The sequence below is a fragment of the Rhinopithecus roxellana genome, chromosome 8 (genome assembly GCF_007565055.1).
Source record: "Rhinopithecus roxellana isolate Shanxi Qingling chromosome 8, ASM756505v1, whole genome shotgun sequence".
Classification (NCBI taxonomy): domain Eukaryota; kingdom Metazoa; phylum Chordata; class Mammalia; order Primates; family Cercopithecidae; genus Rhinopithecus; species Rhinopithecus roxellana.
Window position 1 is genome coordinate 140,565,166 of NC_044556.1, and position 15,623 is coordinate 140,580,788.

Genomic DNA, 15,623 nt, shown 5'->3' on the forward strand with positions numbered 1-15,623 from the left:
ACTTTAATTACATGTAACCAAGAAAAAATCTCAACCTACTTAGCAAGTAAAAAATTATATTGAATACATACAAACTCATCTTAAATATATTACATAACTGAAAGCAAGAAAATTGTAAATATATTTTTATAAAATTGTTTAAATTCATGGAATAAGCAAACACATAGAAATGCATTTTGGATATAGAAGAAACAAAGAATGGAAGGTGATAATTTTAGCATAAACTCATTCTTACCTTGATGGCAGTGGATGCAATTTGAATGTGGTGAAGTCTCCGAAGTGTGCTGTCCCTGTCAATGAAATAAGAAGCGGCTAGCTGATGTAGCGTCTCCAGAGTGACCGAAGAGCTATTGGTGCTGGAATCACTTCCTTCAGCTCGTTTGCTCAACTTCCGCTTGTCCACAAAAATTGTGAGTGATTCCTCTCCTGCATTAATAATATTGCAAATTATTCCATTGTCCACTTAAAATCATTTTTTTAAACTTATCTGCAGGTAGAAAGGCCTAGCTTATGCATATAATAAAACAAAGGACTGATATATGCCAAAAGGGCAGGGGGTTTTACTTTTTGGTCACAAATATTTCTCAAGTACCTCAAAGAATGCCTGAGATGTTGATCATTTTAAGTACATAATTACTGGATGTTAAATATTTAGCTTTTGCAGAATAATTTCTCCAGATTTTATTGACTTTCTAACATAGTTTAGCATAACACTCATATGGTCCAAAAGGAAATTAATTTATGTAAAACAAACTTAAGTGAGGTGCATAAAATGAAATTGTATTTACTCAGAAATTTTTATCATAGACTAGAATATCCAAATGGAAACATGACAAAGCACTAGTTTTCATTTGCACCTTTAAAATTCAGATAACGCATGTGTATGCATATATAGGTATGTACATATGTAATAAATTCATAATTTCCCTGCATAGGATGTATTAAAACATTGTGTGTTAATACACTGTGTGAAAAACACTGAAATCTATGTAGGATTTAGGTAGTGGCAATTGGTTCTCAAAGGTAAAATGTAAAGTATATTACAATTAAATTGCACTTTTCAATGTTCAAAAGACAAAAATCTGTGTCATTTGAGTTAGACATTAAGAACTTGTGATCCTCTGGCAACCATATTCTTGGATACTTATCCAGCACATAACTGTCAAACTTGCTATTTTCATTCTCTCGGGAACCCTTTTGTTTGGGTAGTATTGTGCCCATTTATAAACTAACAAATCACTTTCATGAAAAGGCAAAAAAGTTTGTCTAATAGAATAGTTTGCATTTCCTCTCTTTCTTACAATAATATCAATTTTAAAATGATGTAGCCCAGGTGACAAGCCAACCTTAAGGAAGACCTCTTGCATGTCTACCAGAGATCAGGACAGCTTCTATCAGAAATAGGTTTCAACAAATGTTATATCTAAAATTCACACTTTTTGTTGGTATTTGGACCCCAACATGCATATTAGAAATCAGTTGGAGGAAGGAGAATAGTTGAAGAGAAAATATATCTATCAAGGATATATAGGTGGGTCAAATCATCAAGAATATTAGGTCATGTACAAGAAAAACAGCTTTGGCATAGAAGCAGCTAAAAGTGAAAAAGAATACATACATAAACACTATAAAAATAAACAAACAAAAAATCCCTTGCAATCATTTTCTGCAAGAAAAAGATCAACAGGTGAGGAAATTTCAGGAAGTGTATCTCAGAATGACAAATGAATCAGAAAAACTCATCCATGTTATAAGTCATGAGAGTGCCAAAACATACAAATACCCAGTAGATAGATACAGAAAGAACAACAGTGGTATGGCGGCTGGTCTAAGTAAGTACTCACAATGCAGCTCTGTGAATTATGTAAGAGACATGTCTCAGGAAAATTACAAATAAAATGAGACATCTTTGTAAATGTAAATTAAAAATGAACAAAGTTAATAATCTTGATATTAGAGAATTTAGGCCAAAAATTATTAAATGAGGAAAAATTGCAATGTAGTGCTAGAAACTTGCAATGTTGCTTTAACAGTCATACTTTTCATAAAGCAGAAGATACAGGAGCAATAGACATACACTAATAATATTATGAGACTTCAACACATATTTCTAGGTACAAAGGGGATAAAAGTAATGATAGAAATATATAGAACCTCAAAATAAGGTAGATCTTATCAGTAAATTTTAAAACTTATATTAAAAATAGTGCAAATCAAACTTACTATCAAGAATACACAGAACATTTACAAAAGGTGACCATGTATTTTGTTATAAAGAAACCTTTAGGAAATTTCATAAATTTGTAAGAATATAGTATGACTCACTGATGTCAGTAAAAAAAAACCCTAAAAGTTAACAGAAAATTTAAAAAGATATTACATATGAAAATTCCCTATTGTATAATATTTGAGTGATAGGATAAATTAAGGTAAAATTACAAATTTTAAAGGAAAATGTTATATATCAGAATTTAAGGAACACAGCTAAAGCACTGCAGAGAGAAATATCCATAACATACATGAGTTAACTACATGATTCTAAAATCAAAGAAAAACGACAAAAAAGCTTACATCAAATAAAAATAAAAAGGTAAAAGCAGATGTTAGTTGTTTTTAAAATGAGTGGAAATGATAAACACAACCAAAAGTAGCTTTTTTCAGGAGAAAAAACACCGACTAGTCAACCTACTTTTTTTCTTCATGGAGAAAGAAAATTACATAATGAATTGACAGAATAAATATATAATAAAACAGAGAGCAGAGCATTTAGTTAAAAATATGGAAGAACTATTTTCTAAAACATAGTGCAAATAAGATTAGGTGTCACAGAACATCTCCCCCCACAAAAAAATTAACCTCCCCAGATAGTTCACAGTGTAATTTTGCCTAAAGTTTCATATAAAAAAATTGGTAATACTGAAAATGTTTTTTTTTTTTTTTTTTTTTTTTTTTTTTTTTTTTTTTTTTTTATTGTACTTTAAGTTCTAGGGTACATGTGCATAACGTGCAGGTTTGTTACATATGTATACTTATGCCATGTTGGTGTGCTGCACCCATCAACTCGTCAGCACCCATCAATTCATCATTTATATCTTGTATAACTCCCCAATGCAAGCCCTCCCTCCTCCCCGCTCCCCTCTCCCCATGATAGGCCCCAGTGCGTGATGTTCCCCTTCCCGAGTCCAAGTGATCTCATTGTTCAGTTCCCACCTATGAGTGAGAACATGCAGTGTTTGGTTTTCTGTTCTTGTGATAGTTTGCTAAGAATGATGGTTTCCAGCTGCATCCATGTCCCTACAAAGGACGCAAACTCATCCTTTTTTATGGCTGCATAGTATTCCATGGTGTATATGTGCCACATTTTCTTAATCCAGTCTGTCACAGATGGACATTTGGGTTGATTCCAAGTCTTTGCTATTGTGAATAGTGCCGCAATAAACATACGTGTACATGTGTCTTTGTAGTAGAATAATTTATAATCCTTTGGGTATATACCCAGTAGTGGGATGGCTGGGTCATATGGTACATCTAGTTCTAGATCCTTGAGGAATTGCCATACTGTTTTCCATAATGGTTGAACTAGTTTACAATCCCACCAACAGTGTAAAAGTGTTCCTATTTCTCCACATCCTCTCCAACACCTGTTGTTTCCTGACTTCTTAATGATTGCCATTCTAACTGGTGTGAGATGGTATCTCATTGTGGTTTTGATTTGCATTTCTCTGATGGCGAGTGTAAAACTTCTAAATCTATTTTTATAAACTGAGTGTCAAATTAGCACAGATATCTAAAAATCATCATACACAATACATTTTGCATTTAATAAATATTGATGTAAAATTATGACTAAAGCAATAATGAATAATATCGAACAGTAGATGTTAAAAATATATATCTTGTGACCAATAGGATAATTCCAATAGTGCAAAGCTGGTCAATAGTAGGAAATCATTAATATAGTTCAGCATATTAACATATCCAGAAACAAAAATGCTGCTATCCTTTATTGCTTCAAATACATTTGATGAATAATTATAACTATTTATGATTAACCAAGAATTAATAAATTAGGAATCAATGAATAATAATGTTTTTTTTTTTTTTTTTCCCATAGAGATGGAGTCTCACTATGTTGCCCAGGCTGATCTCAAACTTCTGGCCTCAAGTAATACTCTCACCTCAGAATCCCAAAATTCTGGCATTGCTGCCATGAGCCACTCCACCTGGTAAAAACTTCTTTAAAGAAGTAAAATATAGGATCCTAAGCATAAAAGCCAGCATCTTTCTTAATGGGGAAACCCAGAAGGCATCCCTATTAAAATCAGAACTAGACAAACATACCCACATTGCTTCTATTATTCAAGATGCTAATACATATATTAAAATGCAAATGTAGATTAGAATGCAAATTAGAATCACAGTGTCAGAAAAAACACTTAAACTATGTTTATTTTGCAGATAATATGATTACGCAGGTGAAAATCCAAAATTTAATGGACAAACTACTGCACATATACAGTTACAAAACTTAGTAAGGTACAAGCAAATAATAAAAATATTACTAACTCAATAGACTGACACACACAAATATTAACTAAGTATAAATAATAATGGATTAGATCACACCATTTAAATGGCACAAAAAATGTGAAACGTACATGAAAAATTTGTAAGTCACTTCTGAAAGTTGCCATAATAGACCTAATGACATGATAGATATTTTTTCTTGAGCGTAAATATTCAACATCAAAATATATCAGTTTATCTTAATATAAAATAATGTAATCTGATTAAAAAACTGAATAGATCTTTTTTTTGTTTCCTGGAAGTAGGAAAATTAATCATGTCAATAGTGAATTGTAAGTGAAAAAAATAAGAAAGACTTTTAAAAAGAACAGGCTAGAATGAGAATATCTTACCATATCTGAATGCAAATTGTAAAATCTGTATAATTAAACAGTGCAGGCTGACACATGAATAGGCACACAAATTAGAACAGGAAAAATATCCATAAAATAACAAGTACATGTGGAAATTTAGCATGTAATAAGAATGAGACAGAAATTCCTTGGGAAAAGATAGACTTTTTACTAAGTGACACCTAAATAGCAATTTGGAAAATAAGGGATATGATTCTATAAAAGGATAGATTCCAAACAGATTAGAGACATGATTATTTAATGAAATGAAACCATTCAAGTACTAGAGGAAAATTCATGAAAATACAAAGGAAGGAAATAATTCATAACTAAAAATCCCACATTACAGAAATAAAAGATACATTAATTAGAACAAGTAAAACCAGATTTTTTTAGCACAAAATCACAATAAAACAAATTTTGCATTGAAAAGGAATATTTACAACTTATATAACAGAAAAATGATTAATTCCTCTAACATTCCAAGAACTCCTAGAAATCAAGAGAAAGAAACACAAGATTCAGATAGAAAAACAGGAATAAAGAGGAAAAGAGTGTTCAGACAAGAAGAGATAAAACTAGCCCATACAGATATGAAAATATATTCAATCTAAGTCATAGCATGAAAAATACAAATTAAAAGTATGCTGGTATATTACTTTTCAATGACAGAATTTGCCAGAATCCAAACTTTGACAACCTGGGCCAATCTATCGGAAAAGTAGAAATAAACAGGCCTTCTGATGTATTGTTGGTGGGATTGCAAAATGATGTAACTTACATAGAGGGAATATTGGCAATAGTTATCAATAATCAATTCCACAATCCTACTTTTAAGAATGTATTTCAAAGGATGACTGACTAAAATATGCAAAATGTGTCTCACTGTGGCTTTATTACTGACACTTGGTAACAATATAAATTCCTATCAGTAGGAATAAACTAGTTTACTACCGTACAGTGGAACACTGTGCAGCCGGAAGAAGGCAGCAAAAATTATTTCTACAGAAATATCACAAAGTGAATAAAATTGTTTCCTAAGAGTTTTTTTATAAGAAAAGGGTAAGATATAAGTATACACATATATGTATATATGTCTTTCTATTTGGAGAAAAGCATCAAACAATGGAAAGATTAACCAAAAGCATTTATGCATATTTTCCTACAGATACAGAAAGGTAACAGGATGAAGAAACACTTTTGCAAGAAAGATTTCTCTGAATATATTTTATCATGTTGTTTAAGCACTTTAAACAGTGTTAAATGGTTTATTTATTTATAAAAAATAAAATTATATCAAATTTTAAAAGCCATCCCTAAATATTAAAAACATAAGCCAATGCTACTAATTGTATGTCATGTTTGTAAAAATAAAGTGACTTAAGAACACAGTATTTTGAATGTAAATCAATTTTTGGAATATATTCCAAAGACAAAAGTACAAAGAATCAATAAACTTCATACCATAGTGTATGAGCAGCATATTCATAGTAGTATGGTTTTATGCAGTATGTTGCTACATATGAGTATATGGGTATTTATTGTACAAATATCTCTACTTAGGGTGTCTTTGAAAAACCATTGAAGAAAAAATCATCATGGGATGAGTTTTCATAACTCTTGTTCTACATCTGGCCCAGGTTTAAAATCTATTTTTTCATAATAAAAATATCCTGAAGTAATTGGTAAGTTCATAACGAATACTATGGCTAAAATAAAACTCTAAAGGATTTGGCTATTCCCAGATGATTCCACTTGGAAAATGAATTAAAATGTTGAAGAAGCATCCAAGTTCAGCCTTGATGCATTCAATGTTTTCTACAGATTCTTGTATTTAGAAGGAGACATACACATTTTTAAAAATGTAATAATAATATCAAATATTTTCTTCAGTTGAATAATATATTAAATTCAAAACATTGATCCAATTAACCAATTAGACATTAGTTTTGCCTCCTGGAGATGCAAGAAGGCCATTTTAAATATGTGAAGAGAGTCATTTTCGGTAAGTCTCCCTTTATATAGTAGTGAATTTTCCTATTACTCAAAGTGTTGCAACATTAATTGAAAACCTGTATGTTGTTGAGCAGAAGAGACAATTAGACCAATAGAAGGCATTCTTTCACTGGATTATGAGGTCCTGGAAGACAGACATTTAGAATTAGTTTTAGTTAAGATGTAAGTGTACCAAGTTTTACTGTAGAAAGGATTTGGGTTCTAATGCTGGTTTCAATTTAGTAACTGAATGATCTTGAACAATGTATCTTAGGACTCAGTTTCCTCTTATGGAACGTGAGCATAGAAATTATTTCCTCACAGAGCAGTTGTAAGCTGAAATAGATAGCTGGAAAGGGTTTGGAATATGGCTGGAATCTAGTAATTCGAAAATTGTTAATATATTATTATTCTCTTCTATTCACCACTATGATTCAGAGTTGCATAAATCAACTCATTGCATACCTAGAAGTTTCTAGTAAATTTAGCTATTTTATCTTATTTGTGATAAGAAGTTGGCTTTTCTACTTTTATATATCTTTAACCCTGTCCTATAGTCTGCAACCATATACAGAGAATAAAGATCTCCCACAACAGTTCTTTAAATATCATATTTCTATGTTAATTTTCAGATAAATAATTTTCAGATAAATACCATATTTCTACGTATGTCTTTGCTTAACAGGTAAGTATGACGCATCATTAATTTCTTCTTAATGGGATTCCAATTGAGCCATACGTCACCCCACAAAAAGGTGGAGCATATGCTCATCTTAAAACAGTGAATTAAAACCAATTTGATTTAGGAATCCTTTGCACATATTAGGTTGTCCCACGACACAAGTGGAAAGTAATAAGAGGTAGGGATCACCATTTTAGCATAGTCCTTATTGTAACTATATGAATGATAATACAAACCTAATATATGTTGAGGCAATTAAAGATGAACATAGAAAAATGGTGGTCTATATCATCACCACAAATTAAGAGGGGTTTCATTTTCTATCTACAGGAGATTTAAAAACAATGATTTTTTAGCATCCACATTTACTTGTAAGTTACAGATTAATATGACTTCTTACTTCTGTCATGAAGAATATGTATTCCAGACAAGAAAAATCGAATGATAATGCATTGGTATTATCATAACACACTTTTATTACTAATTCTATTGTTTACGTTTTAATTGGCTTGGTTTCAATTAAATAATTCTAAAGGGATTATAATGGAATGAGGGCAAATGAAACATAAGGTTTAGAGTCAGATATGTAAGGGGAAATCCTAGTAATAGCACATCATCTCTCTACTTGATGACTATGGGGCTTTGGTACAGTTGCATATTTACTTAGCATTCCCTTCTCTAAAACAAAGAAAATATCCTTCTCTCAATTTTCTGTGGAGATTAAATAATACAATCCCTCTACAGTACCTGGCAGAGCATATATTGTGAGTGCAGTAAATGTTCTCTTTCTCTCTTTTCCTTTTTATTAAGATCCAACAGTTGATGAGGAAGTTTTAAATTTTCATAAGCTAGGATTTCATAGATTTTTAATTGCACCATGGTAATCTGGACTTAGTCATAATTGTTTCTATTGGTTCTTATAATCAAAATATATAGGATTACTAATAATAGTAGTGGGTTATCATTTCTAATAGCCTGATAAAGAGAATCCATTCATAAATTGCTCATGGTTCTTCTCTACAGTATAATTTTAATCCATGTATGCAAAAGCTTTCCTTGCAGGTATGCATGTGAAGCAACTTAAATCTGTAGTTTAAATCACCATAATAATTCTTTTAATGAATACCCTGTTTAAAACCATTGCTTACAACAGAGCACACAACTATTTGATGTAAACCTGTTACCTCGTGCTAAATTTCAACGTTTATAAATCATGGATTGTAAATATTTAAGAAATTTTGAGAAGGCCACTCAATTTACACGGAGAATAGGCCTATTTCTTTCCCATAAGAGATCTGTTTTTTTTTTTTTTTCAGTTATACATAACTATCATACTTTTGTAATTATCTTCTTCACAGTCATTTGAGATGTTTACATAGAAAATGCATTCTCAACTTTTACTGTAACTTTTCCACAAGTATTAAATAATAACAATTCATCAGAACCTATGTAAATGACAATGTTCAGATTTGAAAACTGAAATAGTGTTATTCAATCAACTAAAAAAATTGTGTTCAAAAGTCATTTTTATTCATTTTATTAAATCAGCTGTAGCTCATAAGCATCACATGGGTTCCAAAGGACATCCACACATTTTGTAAAAACTAAATGTGATTTTGAAAATGATGCAACATTCTGAGTCTGTTAGGCAGCAAAAGGATTAATGACCGTGGATATAAAAAGATGTAATTGTTCCACATAGAAATCATGCAGCTGTGTCTCACGTAACTAAAATTTTGTGGTGGTTTATGGTCATTAAAAGCACATATTGAAGGATGCTTTAATAGAAAATGAGAAACAGGGGACAATAAAACAAACAAACAAAAATCACCATGTTAATGTTATACCATAGTTGGGTCACAGAATTTGACATTTTTCATAAGAGGTGGCCCTTAAAATTATGTATTTTTCCACTCTGATCTTCAAATCATCTATGTTGAGTCAATGAGAAATAGAAATTAAAGAACCTTCATACCATTTACTTCTCACTTGGATTTTCTTAATTGGCATTCTCATATATATAGTATTGAGGGTAGAAACATACTAGAAATAATAGATAAAACAAGGATAAAAAGAATCCTATAGGTAAATCAGTAATGATAATGTGGTAGATTGTTTTATTCTTTGCAATTATTTACAACACCGTCATAAATGCAAACGTGCATACATAGATTCATGATCCATTGTAGACAACAACTATGAGTAGTTCATGATGTGTTCCCTTTACTCTGATATTAGAAGGAGAATGCTTTGATCAGTGAAATACAAGTGAGCCAGATGTTGACATAATGAATGTTTGGAGAGACATCACAAAGTTACACCTGTTCTCTTGCTTTTTACCCCTGCCAGGAGGATGGTATGCTGCAAAAGAGGCCTTCTTGATTCCCAAGACATGCAGATCAGAATCACAGGGTACCCACAGAAACCAACATATAATGTTGGCCAGAAACAACAATTATTGTAATGATCAACTAAAATGTGGGTATTTTCTCACTACAGTGAAGACGACTCTTATGAGTTGGATGTATTCTATTTTATTTGCAATTGCTACTGCGCTTGAGTTAGCCCATTTTCCTACAATGTTTACATTCTACCCAGAAAAAAAAAAAATTACGTGCATTTATGGCAGATGTCTTCCTGGTTATTCAACTTCCTTACATTTGAATATCTTATTGCGAATGCCTGTTCTGCCTTGGAGTGATTTGTAGTTATTAAAAAATGCTATTTGATTGAAAATCATTCTCACAGAAATAAACATTGAAAACCTTGTTTTAATGTAATTGTTTGTAGGTTTTACTTTTGATGTAGTCTTTTGCCTCAAAAAGGTTGTCCATTCTTTGGCAATGATAAGCCACATTATTACTTGTGCTAAGCCTTACAATATTTTTGTTATTGTTGCCCTTTTGAAATTATATTGGGTTTGCAGTTACATGTTGCTCTCAGAGCTGATAATCATCCTTCCTAAGCTCCACATGTTAAAGGTACATAGCCTGGTGAGATCTACTAAGCTACTAATACAGTATTGTGGGGGGGGGGGGGAAGGGATTTTAAAAACAAATATACATCAGAAGAAAAAAAAATCTTAGAGAAATACGCGTTTGGCAAGAAGCAGAGCCAAATATATCAGGATAGTTAAGAAATAGACACTTTGGCTTAACACCAATTGGCATCTGCAAGATATTGTGGGAAGGAAAGAGCTAACCTTATCTCACTTTGAGAAAGAAATATGATATGTTTTGCAAAGCATCCCAAAGGAAAGTAACTGACCTTATGATTATTAACAGTTACCCCCAAGAATAGACTATAAATTTTCTAAGAAAATTTGAAGGTACAATGATATTGTCTATACTAGTACAATAACATGAAAATAAAGGAAGTGGAAATGAATAGCTCTGAGGTTAGGTGGCAATGAATAAACCCTGAGTGAAATACAATTAAATTACTTCTAATTTTGGAGATATTTACAATGAAATAACGAGTATTTTAAAAAACATTTTTGGTATGTATAGTTACAAACTCTTGCTATTTTTTAAAAGATTATTTCTCAAAACAGTTGATTATACTTTAAATTTATATAGATACTTTAAACAGTGTTGTTCAAACTTAATGTGCATATAAATCACCTGGAGATCCTGTTAAAATGTAGATTCTGATTCATTAATCTGTGATGGAATCTGAGATTCTGCATTTCAAACAAACACTAAAGTGATGCTGATGCTTTTGGTTCATGAACCACACTCAAGTAATGAGGTTCTAAACCATAACAACACTTACTACCAAGTTAAATGTCTGTCTTTATCAGTGACCTGAGTGTTCATTTAAGAAGATCTTGGGTGTTTTGCACTGTCATAAGTAACTCAGTATATATTCATCAAAAAAGTAGACAGGTAATTTATCTACCTTATCAATGTACCATATGAAAGAACCAGTAGAAAATAATAAAATGTCCAATATTCTACAACTTAACATTTATCTTTTACCTTGGTTGCCAGGAACACCTTTACTAAGATCAACTGACATACAAATCTTAATTACATTTTGCTCTTGTTTATTCTTATTATTTACATAAGTGATTTTTTTAATCGCTTCTGTAGATAACTGTCTTGTAAACAATTAAGAAATGATTAATAATATTGCTTTAACTTCAGATACTTTATTTTATTTACCAGTGAAACAGGAAAGAGAGAGTGAGGGAGAGAGAATGAGAGAGAGAAACCAACATAATCTTAAGAAATATTAGTAATCCTGAGATTAATTTTAATAAATATCAGTATAGCAGTCCCTTTCCTCCTTCAATGACATTTATTTTGATTATTTCCTATGATAGGAATCGTCAAAAATATTTATTTTTCTTTCTTTTAAAACAGAATGTATATTCTAAGAGAGAAAGTAATTCTTTGCATCTCAAGTGATTATTAATATTTCTTTAAGAAATACATTATTTATGTGTGTGTGTGTATATGGTGGATTACCTTCATTACGTTATAAACTAAAGTGAAATAAATTTGTGTTTCCTAAGAGACCAAGTGAAAATGAGAACAACAGCAGTTAATCAATTTTGAAAGAAGGTGGCATAAGACAAAGAATTAAAAAGTGTCTGTGAATACTTTATACAGAACATAATTTACATAATGAAAAGTGAGAACTGACTATTTCTGAAATTAAATGAGCATATTCCGAGTTCTTATTCTTATGGGAATGCGAACAACCGGAAAAAAAATCTAATTGATATTTTATCCATATCGTATCTTACTAAATTCAGACTTATACTTTCTTTAAACCACACACACACACACACACACACACACACACACACACACACGTTTTGTAAAACCTTTTAGATAAGAGAACTACATTGGAGGCATAGTTTATCATACACACACACACACACATATGTATACTACATATGCGACATATATATATATACACTACATGAGAATTGAGGTAGTATACATTATTTTAAAGCACCATTGTACGAAGTTAATACTATTTTTGCACATCGATCATAAATTTTTTATTCCAACAATGAAGAGGATATTTCTTGTATTGAAACAAAATTGAATATCTAAAAAATGCTCACGTTTAGTCAAATAGCAATGAAAAACTTAGTCATATAGTATAGTAAGAAACACTTTCAGAAAAAAAAAAAAAAAGGACTTGCAAATGAAAAAAGTATATTGTAACTATTTCTGCTAATAATTTAATTATAGCTTTTTAAATTGTACATTAAATAACAGTGGTCAAACCGAACTTGCTTTTATCATGCCTAGAATAAAAAGTATTCTTCACAATTTTTCTAAATTAACAAATCTTATTATATTGTCTATTTGATCCTGAAATAAATTTTGGTGTGTGTATATATATATATATATACACACACACACACACACACACACGTTCAGAAAAGAAATTTTTTTTTTCCTGCTTTCCTCTACATGAGGATTTTCTTTTTCTTTTTTTTTTTTTTTTTACAAACAATCTTCACTGTTACCATGTGTTTGATGTCCCACAGAGCTGCAGTGAGTTAACAGAAAGGTTAATAGTGTAGGAAAGAGGCTGCCCATGAAAACCCCACCTCCTACTCTTCCTCCTTTTGTGGATATGCTTGTCAGGAGATTACGCACTTTGCTCTGCTCCTCACTGCCTTAAGGTTGAGAGAGGTAAGAGTATTAGCAAAGGGGGGCGGAGCAAAATGGCCGAATAGGAACAGCTCCAGTCTCCAACTCCCAGCGCGAGCGACACAGAAGACCGGTGATTTCTGCATTTTCAACTGAGGTACTGGGGTCATCTCACTAGGGAGTGCGGGACAATCGGTGCTGGTCAGCTGCTGCAGCCTGACCAGCAAGAGCTGAAGCAGGGCGAGGCATCGCCTCACCTGGAAAGCGCAAGGGGGAAGGGAATCCCTTTTCCTAGCCAGGGGAACTGAGACACACAACACCTGGAAAATCGGGTAACTCCAACCCCAATACCGCGCTTTAAGCAAACGGGCACACCAGAAGAATATATCCCTCACCTGGCCGGGAGGGTCCCACGCCCATGGAGTCTCCCTCATTGTTAACACAGCAGTCTGCCGCGATCTAACCACGAGGCAGCGAGGCTGGGGGAGGGGCGGCCGCCAATGCTGAGGCTTAAGTAGGTAAACAAAGCCGCTGGGAAGCTCGAACTGGGTGGAGCTCACGGCAGCTCAAGGAAACCTGCCTGTCTCTATAGACTCCACCTCTGGGGGCAGGGCTCAGCTAAAAAAACAACAGGGGAAGTAGCAGAGGCCTGAGCAGACACAAACGACACTGTCTGACAGCTTTGAAGAGAGCAGTGGATCTCCCAACACGGAGGTTAAGATCTGAGAACGGACAGACTGCCTGCTCAAGTGGGTCACTGACCCCTGAGTAGCCTAACTGGGAGACATCCCCCACTAGGGGCAGTCTGACACCCCACACCTCACAGGGTGGAGTACACCCCTGAGAGGAAGCTTCCAAAGTAAGAATCAGACACGTATACTCGCTGTTCAGCAATATTCTATCTTCTGCAACCTCTGCTGCTGATACCCAGGCAAACAGGGTCTGGAGGGGACCTCAAGCAACCTCCAACAGACCTATAGCTGAGGGTCCTGACTGTCAGAAGGAAAACTATCAAACAGGAAGGACACCTATACCAAAACCCCATCAGTACGTCACCATCATCAAAGACCAGAGACAGATAAAACCACAAAGATGGGGAAAAAGCAGGGCAGAAAAGCTGGAAATTCAAAAAATAAGAGCGCATCTCCCCCTGCAAAGGAGCGCAGCCCATTGCCAGCAACGGATCTAAGCTGGTCAGAGAATGACTTGGACGAGATGAGAGAAGAAGGCTTCAGTCCATCAAACTTCTCAGAGCTAGAGGAGGAATTACGTACCCAGCACAAAGAAACTAAAAATCTTGAAAAAAGAGTGGAAGAATTGACAGCTAGACTAATTAATGCAGAGAAGGTAATAAACGAAATGACAGAGATGAAAACCATGACACGAGAAATACGTGACAAATGCACAAGCTTCAGTAACCGACTCGATCAACTGGAAGAAAGAGTATCAGCGATTGAGGATCAAATGAATGAAATGAAGCGAGAAGAGAAACCAAAAGAAAAAAGAAGAAAAAGAAATGAACAAAGCCTACGAGAAGTATGGGATTATGTAAAAAGACCAAATCTACGTCTGGTTGGGGTGCCTGAAAGTGAGGGGGAAAATGGAACCAACTTGGAAAACACTCTTCAGGATATCATCCAGGAGAACTTCCCCAACCTAGTAGGGCAGGCCAACATTCAAATTCAGGAAATACAGAGAATGCCACAAAGATACTCCTCCAGAAGAGCAACTCCAAGACACATAATTGCCAGATTCACCAAAGTTGAAATGAAGGAAAAAATCTTAAGGGCAGCCAGAGAGAAAGGTCGGGTTACCCACAAAGGGAAGCCCATCAGACTAACAACAGATCTCTCGGCAGAAACTCTACAAGCCAGAAGAGAGTGGGGGCCAATATTCAACGTTCTTAAAGAAAAGAATTTTAAACCCAGAATTTCATATCCAGCCAAACTAAGTTTCATAAGTGAAGGAGAAATAAAATCCTTTACAGATAAGCAAATGCTTAGAGATTTTGTCACCACCAGGCCTGCCTTACAAGAGACCCTGAAGGAAGCCCTAAACATGGAAAGGAACAACCGGTACCAGACATTGCAAAAACATGCCAAAATGTAAAGACCATCGAGGCTAGGAAGAAACTGCATCAACTAATGAGCAAAATAACCAGTTAATATCATAATGGCAGGATCAAGTTCACACATAACAATATTAACCTTAAATGTAAATGGACTAAATGCTCCAATTAAAAGACACAGACTGGCAAACTGGATAAAGAGTCAAGACCCATCAGTCTGCTGTATTCAGGAGACCCATCTCACATGCAGAGACATACATAGGCTCAAAATAAAGGGATGGAGGAAGATCTACCAAGTAAATGGAGAACAAAAAAAAGCAGGGGTTGCAATCCTAGTCTCT

General features: G+C 33.5%; 1 protein-coding gene across 2 annotated transcripts in view; it reads right to left on the reverse strand.

Annotated features, from left to right (window-relative positions):
• BRINP3 (BMP/retinoic acid inducible neural specific 3) overlaps nucleotides 1-15,623 on the reverse strand; it is a 404,576-nt gene that overhangs the window by 184,661 nt on the left and 204,292 nt on the right. For both annotated transcript variants that reach the window (XM_010366528.2, XM_010366529.2), the window contains one exon: nucleotides 236-426. In XM_010366528.2, coding sequence (XP_010364830.1) covers nucleotides 236-426 — 191 coding nt within the window. The remainder of the gene's footprint in view (nucleotides 1-235; nucleotides 427-15,623) is intronic.